A 23427-nucleotide genomic window follows, 5' to 3' on the forward strand; every position below is an offset into this window, starting at 1 on the left:
AGTGGGTAAGGTGCTGGACTCCACATGATCTATTATGGTTTGAGTCCTGGATCTGACAGCTTAAAACTCATGCTGGCATGTGCACATGCATGCCCCAAATCCCAAGAGGAGAATGGAAGAAAAGGGAGTGCAGTGTGGCCATCCCTGCTGTGGGGTGATTTCTCGCTTTCTTTTTCTCTGTTTCTTTGGCAAGAGCACACGCCCTATAGCAAAAAATCTCTCTCAAAAAAAAGTTCTCTTTGAGGGATTAGCAGTTAGCGTAATGGCTATGTGCTGGACTCCCATGTAGTCGACTGCAGTTCACGTCCCGGACCCAGTGGCTTAAAACTCATGCCGGGCACATGTGCGTGCATGCCCACGATCCTGAGAGGAGAATGAAGGAGAAGGGATTGTGGCGTGGCCATCCCCCCTGGGGGGTGATTTCTCACTTTCTGTCTCTCTCTGTCTTTCTGGCGAGCGCACGCGCCCTATAGCAAAAATCTCTCCAAAAAAAAAATAAGTTTTCCTTGAATAAAACTGCACACCATACTATCATATTGACATAGTTTAACTAATCCCTTTTTTTGTAATTTAAATTGTATACGATTTTGTTTGTTTGTTCATTTGTTTTATCCATAGGGCATGTGCAACTCACTGGAGAAAAACAGTGAGAAGGAAAGTGAGAAATCACCCTATGATGGGATGGTCATGCTGCAATCCCTTCTCCATTCTTCTCTCAGGATTTTGGGCACAGTCACACATGTGCCTGCTATGATTTTCAAGCCACCAGGTCCAGGACTCAAACCATGGTCTGCCTTGTAGGAATCTAACACCTCAACCAACATGTCACCTGCTGGCCCAAATTGTTTGCATTAAAAAAAAAAATAGTATTACTGCTTTCTGGGAATCTGTTTTATAAACAATCCCATTTTATATATGTAATATACATGTGTAAATTTGTCATTTACATGTCTTCTCAGTTTCTCATGTATGCCCCAGAAAACAATTTTGGCCACACCTTTACAACAGAAAATGTTTTGTGCTGTATTTTAAAGTTACCAGTACAGTACGGAATTTCAATACACCTCTGGTTTTATTGACTATACGCCTTAATGCATTGGGAAGTATTTTGTTATTTCAAGTATAGGAGTGCTCAGTAGTGGTAAGTAGATTTCTCTTCTAAATTTGATATGGTTTTTCTCACTCCAAAAGCACTCTATTTGAACAAAAACAGAAACCTGGTTTAAACGGATCTGCAGCAAATTGTCATAGTAAAACCAATACCTCTTCATGATCTGTTTACCAATAGGGGTGGAACCAGTGAACCCAAGTTTGCGAATGTCAGGATGTTCAGAGAGGCGTTGTCCTGCTATGCCACCTATAGAATTAGGAGGGAAAAAAAGCACAAATTAAAACATGGCACAAGTTCTAATAGTGAGAGTGGCTTTGAAGTCCCCCAAGTAGAAGTGGGTAGTTTTACAGTATTGTCCAGTCCCTCTGCCCCCTCTGCTCCCCCCTCCCCCCCACCACTACATTTAAGATTTGTAGGACACTTAGTAAGTATATTTACCCTCAACTGTTTGGTCAACTGTACTTCGTTTTAATGCAATTATAATTCAGGACACGTTTCCAGAAAGTGAGCAGCCACTGGGGTACCCCTGCATTATTCACCATGAGAGCAAAGCAGGCATTCCTTGCTTACCTGAGCCTGGAATGATGTTGATTACCCCTTTAGGAAAGCCGGCTCTCACAGAGAGCTCTGCAAACTTCAAAGCAGTCAGGGGTGTGACCTGCACAGAAGCAGATAGCAGTGACCTCCCTCAGACTCTCTCCTGTCTTTCTAACCTGCACCCAGTTTTGTTCCCTTGATCACTATCCCAGGGCTCATTTTATTTTTATTTTACATTGTTTGATTATTTTTTATTTTGACATATTCCTGACTCATAGCAAAGTCACAAAACTAATAGAGACCTTATTTGGATTTTACCCAAGATTCCTCAAATGTTAATATTTTACTACATTAGCTTTACATCTTCTACATCTTTTTCCTCTATATTATTTTCTGTACTGTGTAAGGAGAAAATATAGACATATGTCTTTTCTTCTAAGTACTTCTGTGTGCATTTCTCAGAAACAAGCAGTTCTTTTATATGACCAAAACACAATAATTGAAATCAGGAAATTAACTGATTCTAAGTTGCAGACATTGTTCAGATTTTACCAATCGTCCCAACAATGTCTGTTACTGCAAAAGGAAAGTCTCATATCCTGCATTGCATTTAGTTGTACTTACAGTCTCAGTTCACCTGGGAGAGCGTCTGAGTCTTCTTTTCTGTTCCACTACTGAAATGCACAAGCTGTTTATTTTGCATAATGCCCCTTCAACTTGATTTTATCTAATGTTTCCTCATGCTTAGATTCAGGTTATGCATTTTTGGCAACAATACCACCAGAGTGGGGCTGAGTTCTAGGGCATCCCATCAGGGCACATGTTGTGGAAGAGTTTCAGTACTGTAGACACACACAATTCCCATGGGAAGGTTTATCAATTCTATCTACAACTACATGTATTTTTTAACTAAGTGATGCTGCTATTAGGAACATATCCTAGATATGTACCTGCACATGTGCATGGTGCTGTATTAATAATGTTATTAACTGCATCATAGTTTATAATAACAAAAGAACGAACAAATCTAAATATTCATAAATACCTATTAAGCAGGGATTAGTGAAATAAAATATGTTTTAATTATACAATGGAATATTTTTTTAAATTTTAAAGAATCATTTTTATATAACTTTATTTATTTTTAATTTGACCAGAGAGGAACAGAAAGAGATAAAGAGAGAGAGGGAGAGAGAGAGAGAGAAAGTGAGAAAGCAAGCTGCCAGGTCTGGGACTTGAACCACAGTCAGCTATGTGGGAATCCAGTGCCCCTAACCACCATGCCACCTGCCAGCCCCTATATGATGGAATATTATGAGATAGTATTTATCTATAGCTAGAATATTGTTAAATACATTGAAGCCTATTTAGAAATGGAATTTTCTTGGTAAGTTTATATAGTATGCTTTTTTTTTTTCTAGATTTTTTTTGCCATAAGGTGTGTGCACTCACCAGAGAGAGACTGAGACAGAGAGAGAGGGAAACTGAGGCATCACTCGCTAGGGGGAATGGCCATGCCACAATCCCTTCTATTTCAGTCTCCTCTGAGGATTTTGGGAGCACACACAAACACACGCCTGGCATGTTTTTCAAACCACTGGGTCTGGGACTCGAATCTCAGAGTTGGCGATGTGGGATCCAGCGCCTTAACCATCACACCACCTTCTGGCCCTGTTAAATTTTTTTAATTAGTAAGACAAGATGGCTTTGGCCACATGACCCTGTAGCTATGTGAAATAAAATTGTGATTTTTTTAAACAAATTATAAACTCTCTCAGAATAGAGAACGAGTTTCTCCATGACTTAAGTGTTTTCTTATTATCACATGAATATACTTTTCTCAGTTGCCACAATTATGTCAGGTTTTTTGCATGCTTTTCCCTCTTCCTGCATCTCTTATTTTTGATAGGTAAGTTTGAATGCCTACAAAGTACTTGTGATGTCTCATAATTACCTTTAACTCCCCCCACCACTTGTTGGGTACTTGGTATTTTGCAAGAATTGAACTGGTTTGTAGAAAGTCAGTGAATTTCACTGTTGCGCATTAGGCTTGCTTCCATTGTCATGGAAGTTAAAAATTATGGAATCTCCATACAATGCACTAGGTACCTATTAAACATAAATATTTACTAATATGAAAAGTCACACTATATGAAAAGATGACATAATATACAATACCTTCCTCCACCTTTTTAAGGTTTTTTCCATTGGGCGTGTGCACTTGCCAGAAAGACAGAGACAGACAGTGAGAGGAAAGTAAGAAATCACCTTCTAGGGAGGATGGCCATGCCACAATCCTTCTCTTCTATTCTCCTCCTGGGATTTTAGGCATGCATGCACGCACCCGGCATAATTTTCAAACCTCCAGGTCCAGGACTCAAACCATGGTCAGCCATGTGGGAGTCCAGTGCCTTAACCACTATACCACTTACTGGCTCCCCCGATACCTTTTTTGTTTAAAACACACTATTTCAAATGTATGTCTCTGCTCTGAAGTAGGTTAACGGTCCAGGTCCCTGCAACTGGCCCCTTGGCTCTTACCTGTGCTGGCTTGAGCACTAAGGTATTGCCTGCTGCCAGACATGCAGCACTCTTCCACGCCAGCATCATCAGAGGGTAATTCCAGGGAATGATAATGGCACAGACTCTGAAGGGGAAGAAAGGCAACACCCTTAGTTGATTTCAATTAACACAGCCGTGAGTCACTCAGAGGGGCTCTCTCTCTTACCCAAGTGGCTCCTTCTTGGTAAAGGTCAGATTGCGATTTGGACGTGCCTGGTTGATTGGAATTGTAGAACCCTAAAGTATAAAAAAGGATGGTATTTATTTTACTTGCTTAAGTAATAAATTTAATCTTCCTTCATTCAGTTTTTGCTGTAGGGTGCATGTGCTTACCAGAGAGAGACACAGAGAGAGAGAGAAAACAGGAAAGTGAGAAATCACTCTCCAGAGAGATGGCCACACTGCAACCCTTTCTCCATTCTCCTCTCAAGATTTTTTTTGCTTTATTTGGGAGAGGATTTTGCTATAGGGTGCGTGCGCTCGCCAGACAGAGAAAGACAGAGAGATAGAAAGCGAGAAATCACCCCCCAGAGGGGATGGCCACGCTGCAATCCCTTCTCCATTCTCCTCTTGGGATCTTGGGTACGCACGCACATGCGCCTGGCGTGAGCTTAAGCCACCAGGTCCAGGACTCGAACCACGGTTGACTACATGGGAGTCCAGCGACATAGCCATTACGCTAACCGCTGGTCCCTCCTCTCAAGATTTTGAACATGTACACATGCGTGTCCAGCATGTTTCTCTTTCTCTTTTTTTTAGAATTACTTATTTCATTTTATTTGTTATTATTATTTTTAAGTTTGCCATTGGGCACGTGCACTTACCAGAGACAGAGAGAAAGTGAGAAAGCAAGCCGCCAGGTCCAGGACTTGAAGCACAGTCGGCCATATGGGAGTCCAGCATCCTAACTACCACACCACCGGCTGGCCCCAGCCCAGCCTGTTTTTCAAGTAGCCAGGTCCAGGACTTGAACCACTTGGTTGGCTATGTGGGATCCAGTTAACCTTAACCACCACACCACTGGCTGGCCCAGGAATGCTCTTTAAAAGCCACTTTGTTCTTCTCCTCTATCTGCACAATCAGTGGCTGTGGTAACTATCATAAACCAAAGAGCGGCTTGTATTCTGCAATTGACTACAGGCCCCTCTTTTCCTTTTCCTAACCCCAATGCCAAGGCCAAGTATAGCTGCTGTGTATCATCACCCATCTGTGCTATTATACTATCTTACAGTAAAACAAAAGTGAAGTATTTATTGTACCATGTCTGTCCAATTTTCCCTATATTTCTGTTTTGACCTCCTCTATCAGCTCCCTGGCTGGTGGGGGCATTTGAATGTGCGACCCCTACATGATACCAGGCTTCTCCTTGTATGTCTAAAATACCATCAGATACTCTCAGGAGACACTACTGCAAAGTGCAAAGGATAACAGTGGACTTCAGAACCTCTCGAGTTCAAATCTGGTTCCATGGTTCAGTTACTATGGATGACAGGAAAGGCATTCATTTCCTCAAACCTCCACTTTCTTACCTATCATAAGGGGATAATAGCTACTCATTTATCTCACATGGTTGTTCTAATTATTGCTTTGGTTTTAATGTTTCCTCCAAAATTCATGTGTTAGAAACTTAATCTTCAATGCAGGAGTTTGGGGAGGTGAAGTTTAATGGGAGGTTTTTAGGTCATGAGGACATGGTTTAAGGCAGCTATAATTACAGCCGTGGGGGCTGACCCTATAGCCTAGTGGTTGAGGCAGCCAAATCCCACACAGCTAACCAGTTTGAATCTCAGTCGTCAAGGATTAAAAAACATACTGAGTACACATGCTTGCATGCCTCAAATCCTGCCAGGTTGGAGAAGGGCTTGCTGCGGGACCACAGCCCATTGTGAGGTGCTTTTCTCTCTCCCTTTTTGTCTTTCTGTCTCTCTCTTGTAAGTGCACTTGCCCTCTGGCAATTAACAAAAAACCAACAGCTCACTAGACTGGGTTTTCTCTCTTATGTTGTTATGCCATGTAAGGACACGACATTCCTCCTCTCCAGAGAAGTCAGCAACACAGTGCCATCTTGAAACCAGAAGCCAAATTTGCCAGAGCATTGATCTTGGAGGTCCCAGACTCCAGAACAATGAAAGAATAAATTTCTTCATAAATTACCCAGTCCTGGGTATTCTGTTATAGCAGCATAAAATAGACTAAGAAACCATATCGTGTAGGTCAAAAAACCTCCATGAAAGGTGTACAGTGCCTGGTACAAACTAAAAAATGTTAGTCCCTTTTCCTTTTGCAACAAATAACATTTGTGCTTACCTGAATTTTGTCACACCAGCCAGCAAAATATCTGAATGTTTGCACAGACATTCCAATGTGAGTCTTCAGAGCCAAAGTATAGACAGCCCCTGAATCAAGGGCTTCAATGGTTGCCAGCTCCTCTTGGTTCTCTTCCAGTAGGTCTGCAAGTCTGTATGGTCAGTGAAAGAAATTCATTCAGCAACTATTTACTGAGGTCCTAATGAGTATAAGGTACCATCTAAGGGCTGAGAATTCAGAGGTGAACTCAAATAGACCAAGTCTCTATCCTTGTAGAGATTATGGTCCATAAGGAAGAGAAACACTCAATAGATAATCTGTTTTGAGCATTACAAAGGAGAAGCAGAGAGTGCTGGAAGCATGTGTAACTTGCCTGTATAAGAAGTAGGACAGTGTAAGAAAAATCCAAGGAGACTGAGGACAGAAAGCAGTGGAAACGAAGACAGTTGATAAATATTCAGTGAGATGTTGAAGTGCAACTCACATCGTCTGAAAACACTTGAACACTAGAGGGTTTCTGGTTGGTATAGAATATTTCCAATAACCAATCAAACAGAGCAAGAGGGACACATATGGAATGAATTGCTACTATCACAAAGATTTCTGTTTGGTGTTTCTTTTCTTTCTTTCTTCCCTTCCTTCCTTTCTTCCTTTCTGTCTTCTTTCTTTCTTTCTTTCTTTCTTTCTTTCTTTCTTTCTTTCTTTCTTTCTTTCTTTCTTTCTTTCTTTCTTTCTTTCTTTCTTTCTTTCTTTCTTTCTTTCTTTCTTTCTTTCTTTCTTTCTTTCTTTCTTTCTTTCTTTCTTTCTTTCTTTCTTTCTTTCTTTCTTTCTTTCTTTCTTTCTTTCTTTCTTTCTTTCTTTCTTTCTTTCTTTCTTTCTTTCTTTCTTTCTTTCTTTCTTTCTTTCTTTCTTTCTTTCTTTCTTTCTTTCTTTCTTTCTTTCTTTCTTTCTTTCTTTCTTTCTTTCTTTCTTTCTTTCTTTCTTTCTTTCTTTCTTTCTTTCTTTCTTTCTTTCTTTCTTTCTTTCTTTCTTTCTTTCTTTCTTTCTTTCTTTCTTTCTTTCTTTCTTTCTTTCTTTCTTTCTTTCTTTCTTTCTTTCTTTCTTTCTTTCTTTCTTTCTTTCTTTCTTTCTTTCTTTCTTTCTTTCTTTCTTTCTTTCTTTCTTTCTTTCTTTCTTTCTTTCTTTCTTTCTTTCTTTCTTTCTTTCTTTCTTTCTTTCTTTCTTTCTTTCTTTCTTTCTTTCTTTCTTTCTTTCTTTCTTTCTTTCTTTCTTTCTTTCTTTCTTTCTTTCTTTCTTTCTTTCTTTCTTTCTTTCTTTCTTTCTTTCTTTCTTTCTTTCTTTCTTTCTTTCTTTCTTTCTTTCTTTCTTTCTTTCTTTCTTTCTTTCTTTCTTTCTTTCTTTCTTTCTTTCTTTCTTTCTTTCTTTCTTTCTTTCTTTCTTTCTTTCTTTCTTTCTTTCTTTCTTTCTTTCTTTCTTTCTTTCTTTCTTTCTTTCTTTCTTTCTTTCTTTCTTTCTTTCTTTCTTTCTTTCTTTCTTTCTTTCTTTCTTTCTTTCTTTCTTTCTTTCTTTCTTTCTTTCTTTCTTTCTTTCTTTCTTTCTTTCTTTCTTTCTTTCTTTCTTTCTTTCTTTCTTTCTTTCTTTCTTTCTTTCTTTCTTTCTTTCTTTCTTTCTTTCTTTCTTTCTTTCTTTCTTTCTTTCTTTCTTTCTTTCTTTCTTTCTTTCTTTCTTTCTTTCTTTCTTTCTTTCTTTCTTTCTTTCTTTCTTTCTTTCTTTCTTTCTTTCTTTCTTTCTTTCTTTCTTTCTTTCTTTCTTTCTTTCTTTCTTTCTTTCTTTCTTTCTTTCTTTCTTTCTTTCTTTCTTTCTTTCTTTCTTTCTTTCTTTCTTTCTTTCTTTCTTTCTTTCTTTCTTTCTTTCTTTCTTTCTTTCTTTCTTTCTTTCTTTCTTTCTTTCTTTCTTTCTTTCTTTCTTTCTTTCTTTCTTTCTTTCTTTCTTTCTTTCTTTCTTTCTTTCTTTCTTTCTTTCTTTCTTTCTTTCTTTCTTTCTTTCTTTCTTTCTTTCTTTCTTTCTTTCTTTCTTTCTTTCTTTCTTTCTTTCTTTCTTTCTTTCTTTCTTTCTTTCTTTCTTTCTTTCTTTCTTTCTTTCTTTCTTTCTTTCTTTCTTTCTTTCTTTCTTTCTTTCTTTCTTTCTTTCTTTCTTTCTTTCTTTCTTTCTTTCTTTCTTTCTTTCTTTCTTTAAGAGATTTTACCTTAGGGGACATGCACTAGCCAGAGAGAGACAGAGACAGACAATGAGAGGGCAAATGAGAAAGCACCCCCCTGGGGAATGGTCATGCCAAGTTCCTTCTCCTCTACTCTCCTCCTGGGATCTTGGGCACACACACACAAGTGCCCAGTGTGACTTTCAAGCCACTGGGTCCAGGACTTAAACCACAGTTGACCATTTGGGAGTCTAGCGACATAACCACTCTGCCATCTGCTGGCCGCTTGGTGTTTAATTTCTAAGGGCAGACTATGTAATGACAATGAAATGGTCAAGATTCTCCTTTTGTGTTCACCTCTCCATTTGTTTTCCTTCTTTCCTTTAGCAGTTATCTGAGCTGTTCCCTTTAGGCCACTCTACAGTCAGGCTTGAAATTCCCTTTCTCCAGTGTTTTTTCCAGATCTTTCTCTTAAAGATGGTTCGGCCAAGCTTAGATATTTGGCTTTAGGTAAACAGAAAGTAGAATTTGTGATTGAATCTAAAGACTCCTAGCATTCTTCATTACCTTCAGAACACTCTTTCCAGGCTTTAATGTATTTTCTCCTTGCTAGTATTCCTTTCAGATCAAGTAGACTTAAAAGTTTGTTTTCTAAAACAAGAAGGTGTTGGATATTCTCCATTCACTGCTCTATTTCCATTCTCCACCCTCTCTGTGACCCTGGAGGATGGCCTTAATAGAGTACATCAGCTGGCTCCCTTGTTCACTCACTGGGAGGCGCCTTCAGGACTGGGGAGCTGGGGAGGGAGGTTTACAGAGAAGTCCTCTGGGATTCAATTCCCTGGCTCCCTCACTGAAGCTCTGGTTTGGCAGCTTTGTGCCTTTCCACCAAAGACCACTGTGGTGTCTTCTGCAGCTACAGATCTTGCCAGATTCTGGTAAGAGCCCTTCCTTCATCCCATCGGATCTGGGAGGAGTAACAGCTTCCCCTAGCTGCTATCCTTGCCTGGAATGCTTTATTACCTTTGTTAGAGTCTCTTGACCTTGCTCACATCTCTGCACATAGTCTTTTATTAAATTTCATTTCCAACTGGGAGCCTGACTGATAAGAGCAGTAATACAAAAATCAGAAACTCACACCTATAGCACTTTATATGATTCAAGTAACAGGAGAGCTGTTGTGTTATATGGTGGGTGCGTACTAGAATGCCTTGTAGGAGTTAACAATGCTGACAGTGTTAGCGGATACTCAAAGGTAGATCGGCCTTTCTAAAAAATGAAAAAATACCTGTACATCAGCCTTCCTCTTTCTCGTGCATTCATTCTTCCCCATTCTCCGTTTTCAAAAGCATCTTTTGCTGCAGCTACTGCTTTATCAACATCCACCAGAGAAGCATAGGATACTTTGCATATTGTCTATTCCAAAGTAAGTGAAAATAGGTTTCATAAGAGATATATAAATATGGCCCTTAGAATTACACTAATAGGAAAAACAGAATAATATTTAGAGAATCCAAAGAATTTTATGATGGAAAATTAATATGCCCAGTAATAAGGTAAAGAAAAAGATGATTTAACATGAAGCACTGGGAACCTGAAATTCAGTACTTCTCGTGTCTACATTATAGAAGGATACATTTAGGAACATGATGTAATTCCTTCAGCACTTTAGGCACACTGAATTTCTGAACATGAATTTTAAAGTCTGAATTTTTTTCCCACATATAGTTCTATGTGGAAGGGTATTTCTGGTGTGTATTGGTATGGCTATGTGTCTACATATTCAGTCTATAAGACAGATTACTACAGCTAACAGTGGGCAGTATCAGAAATGAACAGTTTAAAGCAATACATGAAGTATGTGTATATGAAGTGCTCAGAGGTGAGTGATAGAAGAAAGTAGCTTGTTAAGACTGCCTGTCTTTTTTTTTTTTTTTTAAAGAGAGAGTTTTTTGGAAGAAAGTAGCTTGTTAAGACTGCCTGTCTTTTTTTTTTTTTTTAAGAGAGAGATTTTTGCTATAGGGTGTGTACACTTACCAAAGAGACAGAGAGACAGAAAGCAAGGAATCACCCACCCCCCCAGGGGGGGATGGCCATGTCACAGTCCCTTCTCCTCCATTCTCCTCTCAGGATCTTGGACACGCATGCCCATGTGCCCAGGGTGGGTTTTAAGCCACCAGATCTGGAATTCAAATAGTGGTTGACTATATAGGAATCTAGCAACATAACCATTAGGCCTTCTGCTGGGCCCAAGACTGCCTGTCTTATGGCCATGTGTCACCTAAAAATCTATGGCCAGTGGTCATTACACCTACTAAATAATTACTCACAGATCCATCAGTTGGGTTGACAGTGTCATAGGTCTTCCCATCATCCGCATCTATGAACTGCCCATTTATGAAGCACTGATATGGCATTTTTACTGTCATTTCATTGACCTCCTTTGACACCTAAGAGAGAGAATGATATTAATGAAGAGCATTAAATTCATTAATATATTTAAATATAGCATTATTATATTTATTAATACAATAAATTATATTAATAGAGAATTATATTAATAGAGTCCATGGATTTCTGTGCTTATTGATTTGATACCAAGTAGCAATAAAGAAACTTATTCATTAACGCAAAGGGAAAAGTTATCCATGGAATTCTAGTTCTCATTGCTAAAAAAAAACAAGCATATGTAAGATCTGGGCCTCTAGATGCTTGGCTTGGCCACAGAGGCAGGAGCTTAGCATTTGTGATGACAGACGAGCTCTTGACTGGGCTTTACGGAGTCAGATGAAAGGGAACCTAAAGGCCTCCAGGTAATGGAGACACTGCCATCCAGTGGCTAGATCACTGATGCACAGCCACTGCTTTCCCTTAAATCCTTGAAAATGCCTTTATCAGAAAACGTCTTTTCTTTGCTGGGTGCTATTTTAACTTTTCTTTCCTTAATTTCCTCCCAGTTTTCACTTTCTCTCTTTGTATATGTGTTGTATAAATTACACTTTTTACCATTGGCTAGCAAAAGAATTTAGGTTGGTCAATAAATTCTGAGCCTCAGGTTTTTCAACAGCAAAATGGAGGACGTGAGGTCAGATGGTAACGCGGTGGTAACACAACTGGACACACATGGGAAGGCCTCGGGTTCACTTCTCAGGGCCTCTCTGTTCACACTGAGCACACACAGATCTGCGATCCAGGCTGCCTGAGGCTGGGGCAGATCACAGTGTGAAGATCCTGTGTGAAGTGAATGCCTATTTCTCTCTCTCTCTCTCTCACTCTCTCTCTCATGGAAGACATAAATAAGTAAACTTCTAAAACACAAAGATATTGGGTCCAGCAGGTAGCATGGTGGTTAAGGGGCTGGACTCCCACATGGCTGACTGCGGTTCGAGTCCCAGACCTAGCGGCTTGCTTTCTCACTTTCCCTTTCTCTCTCTCTAGTCAAAAATAATAAAAATAACAAATAGAACTAACTAAATAAATAATTCTTTAAAACAACAACAATAATAAATGCACGCAAAAGAGGGATATTGATACCTGACTCATAGTTATTGTGAGGAATAAGCAAGATAATATATGTAAATATTGCACATTATTGGCATAAAATCCCACATCAATGAAAGGTGTTACGAAGGAAATTTTAAAAAATTTCGTCAGAGGGCATGTGTACTCACCAGAGAGAAACAGAGACAGAGAGAAAAAGTGAGCAAACACCCCCACCACCGTGGGAATGGTCACACTGCAATCCCTTCTCCTTCACCTCTCCCTCTCTTCAGGATTTTGGGCACACACAAGCACACGTGCGCATGTGTGTGCACATTTGGTGTGTGTCTCATCCACCAGGTGCTGAATTCAAACCACATGGTCTGCCATGTGATGTGGAATCTCACCGCCTTTACTACCACATGACTGGCTGGCCCCAGAAATTTAATGATTTTTAAAAAATAATTTCGTGTAAGAATTGACAATGCTTTAAAAACAAACAAAAAACCCTAGAAGTTGTATTGCCTTTCTCCAAACCAAGCACTTATGTTTTATGAGATATTTGAGGGAAACATTGAGTGAACTGTATTCAGTACTTGCAAATAGTCTACTTTTCTAAAATCATTATTCTGGGACTATGCTGAGTATCTTACGTGTAGCACCTAATTTTATTCTCCCCATGATTCTATGAGCTGGATAATATTATGGTCCCATTTAACAAACGAGGAAATTGAGACTTTGAGAGGTTAAGCAACTTGCCCAAGTTTACACAGCTAGTAAGCTACACTACTTGGATTCAAACCTAGGTGAATCTGACTCAGAAATTCCTGTTTTAGCCAGACGATGCTAAGTTGTTTTCCAGATCGACCAACTTTGATTTAAAATGAGTGGATGAGAGCACTTCTGGAATAGTGGAGCACTTCTGAAAATCCTCTCCCACATAAAAATATTGAAAATATTGGAAATATTGTCAAAATAATTTCTCTCAGAATTCTGGAAGTTAACCAAAGGCTTGGAAGAAACTATTTCAAGAAAATCAGTGAATCTCAGAACAATGAGCTTTGTGATACATTAACTGACGTATTGCCATGTTTCAGTAGTTCTGCAGTAACTTTGAATACCAGGATCTTCGCAGCAATGGTGGCTGTGAAGACTGTAATAGCAGCCGAGTAGCCAGCAGAGGGAGCAAAATGGATCTGGAGTTCAAAAGCCTCATCCCCAGAGAACCGTCACTATTTGGCTCTGGCAGCTCCGGGAAAAGCTCCATTTTGGGGGTTTGTCTTTATTTGGTCTGACTCAGAGCTTGCTCTGAAGCCCTACCTATAGGACGTTTGTCAAAAGTAATCAGTGATGGGAACCAGTAGTTAGCATAATGGCTATGTCACTGGATTCCCACGTGGTCGGCCGTGGTTCACATCCCGGACCCGGTGGCTTAGAACTCACGCCAGGCACATGTGCGTGCATGCCCAAGATCCTAAAAGGAGAATGGAGGAGAAGGGATTGCGGCGTGACCATCCCCCCTGGGGGGGGTGATTTCTCACTTTCTGTCTCTATGTCTCTCTCTGTCTGTCTGGCGAGCGCACGTGCCCTATAGCAAAAATCCTCTCAAAAAAAAAAAAAAAAAAAAAAGTGACAATCATTTGCTATTGCAGCTGCCAGAGGTGGTAATCCCAATTAGGGCTAACAAGTAGCTGACTGACAACTTAAAAGGAGAAACTGGAGAATGAAATATGCATAGGAGGCTTTGAAAAGTCCTGATATATTCCTGAAAATCTAGAAGACCAAAGTACATAAAAGGGCTTGTGCACGTGTCAAGGAAAAACCCGAAAGACCCTAATCTCTTTTTGCGGACTGACCTAGAGGCTCTGTGCAAGCAGGAGTGTAAGGCAGAGGCAGAGCAGTAAACTGCCTGCTGGAGCACTGAAGGTGTATCCCAGCATGCACACAGAGCCCCTCAGCAAAGACAGGGAGACATACTGGCTCAAGGCACTTAAGGACATCTATGTGCAGTCATGAGCAGATCATTAAGCTAACCCAAAAGAGAATTCAGTGGTGCAAGCAATAAAGAATACAGATTTCACAGAATTAGTCAAAGAAAGACACTGAGCAAACAAAAAGCAGCAATGATAACAATGATAGCAACAATGACAAGCCCTGTGGAGGCAGGGTAGGGGTCTGATTTCCAGAGTTGCTGTAAAACCTGTTGTGTATCAAAGGATGCTATCAAGAAAGTGAAAAGAAAACCTCAGAATAATGGAAAATATTTGCAAATAATATATCCGATCTGCATTCAAAATGTACAAAGGATTCTTAAAGTCAACAATAAAAAGACAACCTGGTTTAAAAATAGGCAAAGGATTTGAATAGAAAATTTTCCAGAAAAGACCTACAAATGACCAGTAAACACACGGAAAGATGCTCAACATCATTAGTCACTTCGCACCTACTAGGATGGCTAAAAGAAAAGACAGACAATAGCAAGTGTTGACAAAGATATGGAGAAGTTGGAACACTCATGCATTGCTGGAGGAATTATGAAATGGTGTGGCCACTTTGGAAAACAGTCTGGCACTTTCTCAGAAAGCTAAACATAGAAAGCTGGCCCTGTAGTGCAGTAGTTAAGTGCCATACATAGAAAGCCAGATCCCACATGGCCAACTGTGGTTCAAAGTCCAGACTTGGAGGCTTAAAAACATGCTAGATGTGTGCATAAGCATACCTAAAATCCTGATGTTACAGAAAAATGGAGGAAAAAGACTGCGGTGTAACCGCACCCCATTGGAGGGAGATCTTTCTCTCTCTCTCTCTCTCCAATGAGTGCATGTGCCTTCTGCCAAAGGGGAAAAAAGGATTTAAAAAATAGTTAAATGTAGAATTACCTCATGACCCATCAGTTCTGCTCCTAGATACATACCCAAAAGAACTGAAAACAAGGACCAGCGGATGGTATAATGGTTACGTCATGGGACTCCCACATAGTCCAGGCAGCTTAAAAGTCACGCCAGGTACATGGGCATGCATGAACAAAATCCCGAGAGGAGAGTGGACAAGAAGGGTTGCAGCATGACCATCCCCCTGGCGGGTGATTTCTCACTTTCTGTCTTTCTGTCTCTCTCTGACTCTCCAGCGAATGCACGCACCCTACAGTAAAAATCTCTCAAAAAAATTTTTAAAGAAAGAACTGACAATATTTTCACACAAAAAGTTATACGTATATTTTATAGCAACGTTATTTATAATAGCCACAAAATAGAAGCAACTCAAATATGCATCAACTGAAACAACTCAAATATACATCAACTACAATGGGATATTTGGCCAGAAAGATAAATGAAGTGATAATATATACTACAACCTAGATGAACCTTGAATAATTGTGCTAAATGAAAGAAGCCAGACACAAAAAGCCTCAATTGTATAGTTCCACTTATATGAAATATCTAGAACAGGTGAATCTATAGAGGCAGAACTAATGGTTGCAGGGGCTAGGGGTAGGAGGCAGAGGAGGAGTAGAGGATGACTTACAGTGGGTATAAGGTTTCTTTTTGGGATAATGAAAATGTTCTCAAATTAGATAGTAATGATGGTTCACAACCTTGTGAATATACTAAAATCTCTGAAATGTACATTTTTAAAAGGGTGCATTTCATGGCATCTGAATTATATTTCCATAAAGCTGTTCTTAAAAAAAAAAAAAAAAAAAAAGGTTATAGGGCCAGCTCCATGACACAGTGGTAACACACTGCTCAAGAGGAGCCAGATCCCACATGGCAACCACAGTTCAGATCTCTAGCCAGGCACAAGTGTGGGTGCCCAGGATCTAATGGGCTGACCCTGTGGAGAAGGATGCTTCTCTCTCACTAGTTGTCATGTGTGCATATACATATCCTATCATGAATTTAAAAACTAAAAGTTAAAGTTACAGATCGTGCCAGCAGATGGTATGGTGGCTAAGGCACTGTATTCCCACGTGGCCAAGGGCGATTCAAATCCAGGACCTGGTGGCTTGCTTTCTCACTTACTTTCTCTCTCTCTCTCTCTCTGGTTAGTGTGAGCGCCCTGTAGCAAATTTAAAAATAATAATAATGGGACTGGCAGGTGGTGGTGGTTAAGGCACTGGACCCCCCACATGGCCAACAGCAGTTTGAGTCCTAGACCTAGCAGCTAGCTTTCTCACTCACTTTCTCTTTCTCTGGTCAAACTAAAGATTAATAATAATAATAATAAAATTAATAATTATTTAAATAATAATAATCAGGTCAGCAAATGGTGTAGTGGTGACATCACTGGACTCCCATATGGCCGACTGTGGTTTGAGTCTCAGATCCAGTGACTTAGAAATCACGTGGAGTGCATGTGTGTGCAGGTCCAAGATACCAGAAGAATGGAGAAGGGATTGTAATGTGGCTATCCCCCCTGGGGGTGATTTCTCTGTCTCTCCAGTGAGCACACCTGTCCTAAGGGGGGTGGGGGGCTAAAATTTTTAAAAAGATAAAATTAAATAAATGATTGTGTTTAAAAATGTTATAAATGTAAAATCAATAGACGAAAAGCTCAGAACCCTTTTGTAGTTTATGAATCTTAATGATTTAGAGGTGAAACATCAAGAGAAGCTTACGTAATCCACCACCAACTCTGCTTCTTGATCTTCTCCTCTCAGTTTCCTCACAACCTTTTGGATGAAGTCGTCAAACTTGGTGGCCATGTAGACATCTTCATTCTGTAACTGAAGCCCACCACATTTCTGTCTGATCTCTTCAACCAGCCTTAAAGGAAGAACCAGCTCATGTTACTTACATTTTTTAAATTGTCTAAGGTGATTGCATTATTAGTGTTTGTCAAATTGTTTTGAAGTAAGTCTTGTCACGTGCTATTTATATCCTTTGGTATCTTCCATGATAGCAATCAGAGAAATTGATAAGATGGCGGTCAAGAAAGTTAAAAATCTGTTCTGAAGGACAGTGACAATTTTGTTTTAACTTTGTCCATGACTAGAAATAAACCATTTTAATTACTTATTAGCAAGATGGTAACAAGCACATAGTCACTTGCTTTTCTCAAATCAGCTGAAAGGATGGGGCCAGCAGGTGGCATGGTGGTTGAGGTGCTGGGCACTCCCATGTGGCCGACCATGGTTCAAGTCCTAGACCTGGTGGCTTGCTTTCGCACTTTGCTTCACTCGTTCTCTATCTCTCTCTGTCTCTCTCTGGTCAAATTAAAATAAATAAATGAATGAATAAAATAAAATAAATAGTTCTTTTAAAAAATCAACTGAAGAAATAAGAAATAAAGGCAATTTCCTAATTGTAAAGGTTATAAAAATGTATATATTATAGAATATTTTCTCTATTTGATGCATAACAACAAAACAGACATTTGTTTGTATTACATGGTTAATGTAGGTACTAGCTACATTAACCACGTAGAAGAACCATGTAGAAGGTCAATTTTAATTGTTGAAGTCCTTTTATTTTCACTATTAAATTGTCAAATTATAACTATTAGTTGACATTTCTTAGATGGCAATGGTGTACTACATTCCGTGTAGAGAACTCATCGTGGTTGTTAATCAATCATTTATTCTCTAAAAGAAAGGAGGCTTCTTGATTATCAAGATAATAATATCAGATGATTATGTCAAGTCAGACATGAACAAGAGGTGAATAATTCCTGCAGGAGTATTTTGCTAGCAAAAAATAGTATTACAAATATAGTATTGAAATCTTTAGTTAAGCTAATTAGAAGTTTCTGGGAACTCATGAATTATATCTGAGAGATCTATAATTTGAGAAAATAAAACTCCTTCCTTTTGATAATATTACCTGCTCTTGAAATGATTGTTTTTATTACTGGAACAAAAGCTCCGAGAATAGAGGGACTTAGTCTAGTTCACAGCTGTATTCCCAGTGCCAAATCCATTCTTGCTATGTAGCAACTGTTCAATAGAATTTGTTAACTAAATGAATGAGTGTTTAGCTAAACTATTATTCATCAGGAACATGGCTTTGCCCATATCTAGGATTATGTCAAGAGGAGAAACATTCTTTTCCATGTTTAATTGGTGAACAGACAGTGTGTGGCCTGGGATCAAGTCCCCTTAAGTGTCTATACTTTGCACCCACCCTCAGGGAACTGCACAGCCTCTGGCTGTTCCCAGCTGTCTCGCTACCTCAGTTACACACAGAATAACAAAACACCTCCTCAAGGCTTGCACCACTAGGATGCTGGCATACCTTTCCTGACATAAAGGGAGATTTCCAGGACTCCACTCTTTTCAGTTTTCTGTAAGCCTCTGTAGAAAATTCTGACTATAGGGTGATGAGTCTTACTCTTGTAAGTAGCCTGATAGCCCTCATTCTAGATCTATCTTACTGAGTAATGTAGGAGACAGGAGGAAAAGTATTTGAGAAGAGCATAGTCAGTGCCAGGTATCTTTCCTGATCAAACTTCATAGGAAATTGGCTCTTTGCATTCTCGCCCAGAGCTTCTCAATTCCCATGACTTATTGGAGGAAAGTAAGCTAAGCAATGTCAAGACAACGATAAGAAGCAAACAATGAGAAGGATTGGTTTTCTAGATATACAGGAGAATGAAAATAACTTCTGGTTAGCAACAATGAGAAGTACACAGTTAGATACATGTGTTTGACCATGAAAATACCAGTACCAAAACCAGGTGACGAAAAGAGATGTGTAGTTGACAGGTATGATGGAGTGATGACAGCCACAGCAAAGGACTTATATTTGAATAGCAAAGTCAAAGTCAAAATCCCTAGTGCAGAGGAAAGTCAATATGGAGATGGCTTTACCTGGCAACATCCATTGAGCTTGCTCCAGATTTAAAAAAATCTGTTGAGTCTTCAATAATAGGAACATTGCTTAAAATTCCAGCCCAGATCATCTACACGAAAGGAAACTTATATGAGGGAAGTTATCACATAGCTCAGTGTGGCAGAGACTGGCTGGATCTTCTCCAATTCTACGTCCTCTTTGTCTTATATATTACTTGACTACATATCTTGGCATTTCTTCAAGTTAGATATAGCCTTAATAAATATGAATGTAAGTGAGCTGTACCACACTGGTCCTGGCCCTGGCCCTGGCCCATGAATAATGTCCACTCTGAAACTCTCTGTGCTCTTTTTTTTTTTTTTTTTTTTTGAAGAGGTTTTTGCTATAGGGCGCGTGTGCTCTCCAGACAGACAGAGAGAGACAGAGAGACAGAAAGTGAGAAATCACCCCCTGCGGGGATGGCCACACTGCAATCCCTTCTTCTCCATTCTCCTCTTGGGATCTTGGGCACGCACGCACACGCGCCTGGTGTGAGTTTTAAGCCACTGGGTCCGAGACGCGAACCGCAGTCAACTACATGGGAGTCCAGTGACATAGCCATTACGCTAACTGCTGGTCCCTCTCTGTGCTCATTTGCCCTTCTGGCTGTCCAATGGAGATGGCCTCTAAAGTGACCTTGAAGATAACAGAACTTGGGTTCCTTGATGACCCCACCCCTTGACCCACATGTCAACCCAGAACTGTTTTAGATTATTTATCTGAAAAAAGGGTATATGTGTGTAGGGACTTCAAAATGTTGAGGAAAAGGGCCAGCAGGTGGCAAAGTAGTTAAGGTGCTTGATCTCACATGGTCAACTCTATGGTTTGAATCCCAGACCCAGTGGCTACAAAAGCATGCTAGGTGTGTGTGCATGTGTGTCCAGGATCCTAAGAGGAAAATGGAGGAGGATTTGAGGGATGGCCACCTTTACACACAGGGGGATGATTTCTCACTCTCCCCTCTCTCTCTCTCTGTCTCGGACATGTGCATAAGCCCTATGGTAAAACCTATTTTTAAAAAAAGTTGATGGGGGTTGGGGCTGGCAGGTGGCATGGTGGTTAAGGGTGCTGGACTCCCACATGGGTGACCACAGTTTGAGTCCTGGACCTAGTGGCATGCTTTCTCACTTACTTTCTTCCTCTCTCTCTCTCTCTCTGGTAAAATCAAAATAAATAAGCAAATAAAATAAAGTTTTTATAAAAATGTTGATGGGACCAGCAGTTGGCATAATGGCTATGTTGCTGGACTCTCACATAGTCAATTGCGGTTCGAGTCCTGGACTCAGTGGCTTAAACTCACACTGGGCATCTGTGCATGCATGCCCAAGATCCCAAGAGGAAAATGGAGAAGAAGGGAGTTGCGGCATGGCCATCACCCTGGGGGCTGATTTCTCACTTTGGGTCTCTTTGTCTCTCTTTTTCTGGCTAGTGCATGCTCCCTATAGCAAAAACTTCTCCAAAAAATAAAAAAGTTGATGAAAGGGGCCAGCAGGTGGCATGATGGTTAAGGTGCTGGACTCCTACATGGCTGACCATGGTTCCAATCCCAGAACTGGTGGCTTGCTTTCTCCCTTTCTCTATCTCATACTCAGTCTCTCTCTGGTCAAATTAAAAAATAATAATAATAACAAATAACATTAAATAAATAATTGTTTTTTAAAAGATTTAAAAAGTGGAATTTAAGTATTAGTTTCCTTTGGTGTGCAAATTTTTAAATTCCATGCATAGTTTTTTTTTCATAATATGTATTCTCCATGAGCTTTTTTCTTAATTTGCTAGAGGACAGGTGTGCTTGCCAAAGAGAGAAAGGGAGAAAGCAGTCCCCCAGTGGGGCCTGGTTATGCCACAATTTCTTCTCCATTCTTCATCCTGTTGGAATTTTGGGCACTCACTCTCATGTGCCGAGGTTTTTTAAGCTGCAGAGGCTGGGACTAGAGCCACTTTTGCCCTTGTGGGACCTGGCTCCCTTAACCAATAGGTGGTAGACCCTGCCTTCTGTGAACTTTTTGAAGACTACCCCCCCACACACACACACACACATACTCTGAGCATATGAATTCCAAGATCGGTTCCCAACTGCAGATAATGCAAAGGAGAGAGCAAGAGAGAACAGAGTTCCATCCCCACTCCTTGGAGAAAAGTGGTTCCACATGCTTCAATTTTCCAAGATAAGAGAGATATCGAGGATGTCACATGTTCACCTTGATGGTCTCTGCGACCTTCACCTCTTCAGCTGTAAGTTCGACGGCTGACATCTCACTCGCTGTAAAGTACTGAGAGGCAGGAATCATTTTTCCATCTTCGAACTGCAGGTTTCTTACCATCAGCTACAAAATAGCAGCAAAACGAGCAGAAAAATGGAGGATTAGGACACGCAAAAATGAGGCTGAGGGATGGCAGAGTCTTATATATTATACAAGTATAAGGGTCAGTTTACTTGGAAAATGCAAAAATGTGGATTAAAAGCACTTACCATCATGTGTGGAAGGACTGAAATGGTATTTTAATAATGACAGCAGAAAGGAGGAAGTTAAGTATAGGGCCAGAAACATCTCAAAATGGATAATAAGGCCCCACCTGGCATTTGGGTGTAGGTGTTTGGACTAAAACCTACTGTGACCACTTCCACCACGCTGCTGCTGCCATCACGTGAGCACTTGCTCTGCACCACCCACAGTGCACACAAGGGGGCATCGTGAACTCCATGGAAAATGGAATTGAAGTGTGGGTTTATTTGGAAATCCATGCAAAGATTTGTCATAACACGTACTTCCTAGGAACTTTTCAAAGTCCCTCAGATGTGCTAAAGTGTCTTAAATTTCAGCAATCCTGATGAAAGCAGATGGAGGCTCCATGAGGTTAACTTGCCCAGTGCCTCTCAGATAGGAACAGAACTGGGGTTAAACCGCAAATTAGACTCTAAATCCTATAATCTTTAAGAATTATTTTATTTAACATTTATTTATTTATTTATTTTAATTTGACCAGAGAGGGACAGAGTGAGAAAAGGAGAGAGAGAGGGGAAGTGAGAAAGCAAGCCACTAGGTCTGGGTCTTGAACCGCAGTCGGCCATGTGGGAGTCCAGCACCCTTAACTACCACACCACCTGCCGGCCCCAATCCTACAATCTTAATTGATTTATCTTGCAGCAACTGGAAAACATCTGTAAGCTACAAATTCCCTTTAGCACTCTTCGCTAGGAAGCTGCCCAAGAGCACACAGAGGCCCAGAGCCTAACCTCCCAAGCACAGGCAGGATAGCTGGGCGCCGGCCTGCTGAGGCAACAGCTACACCCATCTAAAGAGGGCTGTAGCCATTTCATTTGTTCCTCCCAAACTCTGACAGTGGACGGGCAGATGTAGAAATTCCTCTCTCTGTTTTATAGACAGGAAACTGATACTCAGAGGAAAGAACCATCATTCTTAAGTCCAATCAGTAGTGGCAGGGCAGGGAATCTCACCCTCGTCTCCAGGTTACATTCCAACCTCTTTCTACTATCAGAAGGCAAACTGGCAGGTCTTGGGAGGTGGAAGAGGTCCAGCCTGAGGAGCCTCGCCGTTGCCAGGGTACATAGAGCCGGGTGATCTGTCCACCTCATCCCCAGTAAGAAATGGAAGTACAGGTAGCCCTAGCCTCCCACGTCCCAGTGCAAAGCCAGATTGCCTCGTGAAAGCTTTTACCTTATTAGTGTCAGTTATAAAAGAAAGCCAAAAGTAATTTCATAGGAGATCACATTGAATACTCACTGCTTTTCCATCATTACCGAAAAGAACAAGTCCATGTTTGGTAACAAGACCAGGCTTCTTGGCACCTTTCATTTCTAGTGGCTCTCCGGGAGGCACAGAACTATTCAGTAATGAGGAGCCGTAGAAAGTGACCATCTAAGAACAAAGAAATCGAACAAGGATTGCTAAATCAGGAAGTAAAGCTGCTCGCAGGGGCTTGTGCAAACATCACTCCTGACAAAAGCCTGAACTTCAAATTATCACCTGTAGGAAAACTGAGAAGCCACAGTATGAGAGATTGTCTCAGGCATTCATAGAGATGGCACAACCTAAGAGACCCTGTGAGTGTGTGATGGAAGAGCTTCTCAAATGCCTCACATCCAAGCACTTGGGTATGTGTTTTTTACCTGTTCACATTGTTACAAAGGTGAATGAGAAAATGAGAAAAGCCTTCAGAGCCTCTGAGGAAAAAAAAAAAAAAAAGCCCTCAGCCATTAGAGCCTGAAGGTAAGGTGTGGGAAGGCAGGGAGGTGTGGTGCGGAGGTGGGCGAGGAGCGGTAGAGTAGCATTCTATTACAGTCCCGTGTGAATGCTGAGAAGTACAGGTGGTTTGTGGGTAGTTCCTACAAATGAACAGATCCTGATTGTAACCAACAGATACTCCCACCAATTGATTTA

At 40.4% G+C, this 23427-nt stretch overlaps 1 protein-coding gene across 3 annotated transcripts in view; it reads right to left on the reverse strand.

The window, feature by feature from the left end:
- Nucleotides 1–23427, reverse strand: part of ALDH1L2 (aldehyde dehydrogenase 1 family member L2) — a 73503-nt gene that overhangs the window by 18229 nt on the left and 31847 nt on the right. For all 3 annotated transcript variants that reach the window (XM_006141433.3, XM_014591862.2, XM_006141432.3), the window contains exons 7-17: nucleotides 22771–22905; nucleotides 21226–21351; nucleotides 19003–19094; nucleotides 16813–16960; nucleotides 11045–11164; nucleotides 10003–10130; nucleotides 6518–6668; nucleotides 4377–4447; nucleotides 4190–4295; nucleotides 1682–1769; nucleotides 1264–1357 (exon numbers count right to left, since the gene is read on the reverse strand). In XM_006141433.3, the coding sequence (XP_006141495.1) occupies nucleotides 1264–1357; nucleotides 1682–1769; nucleotides 4190–4295; nucleotides 4377–4447; nucleotides 6518–6668; nucleotides 10003–10130; nucleotides 11045–11164; nucleotides 16813–16960; nucleotides 19003–19094; nucleotides 21226–21351; nucleotides 22771–22905 (1259 nt within the window). The remainder of the gene's footprint in view (nucleotides 1–1263; nucleotides 1358–1681; nucleotides 1770–4189; nucleotides 4296–4376; nucleotides 4448–6517; nucleotides 6669–10002; nucleotides 10131–11044; nucleotides 11165–16812; nucleotides 16961–19002; nucleotides 19095–21225; nucleotides 21352–22770; nucleotides 22906–23427) is intronic.

The sequence above is a fragment of the Tupaia chinensis genome, unplaced genomic scaffold, assembly GCF_000334495.1.
Source record: "Tupaia chinensis unplaced genomic scaffold, TupChi_1.0 Scaffold000054_1, whole genome shotgun sequence".
In the NCBI taxonomy this organism is placed as follows: Eukaryota; Metazoa; Chordata; class Mammalia; order Scandentia; family Tupaiidae; genus Tupaia; species Tupaia belangeri.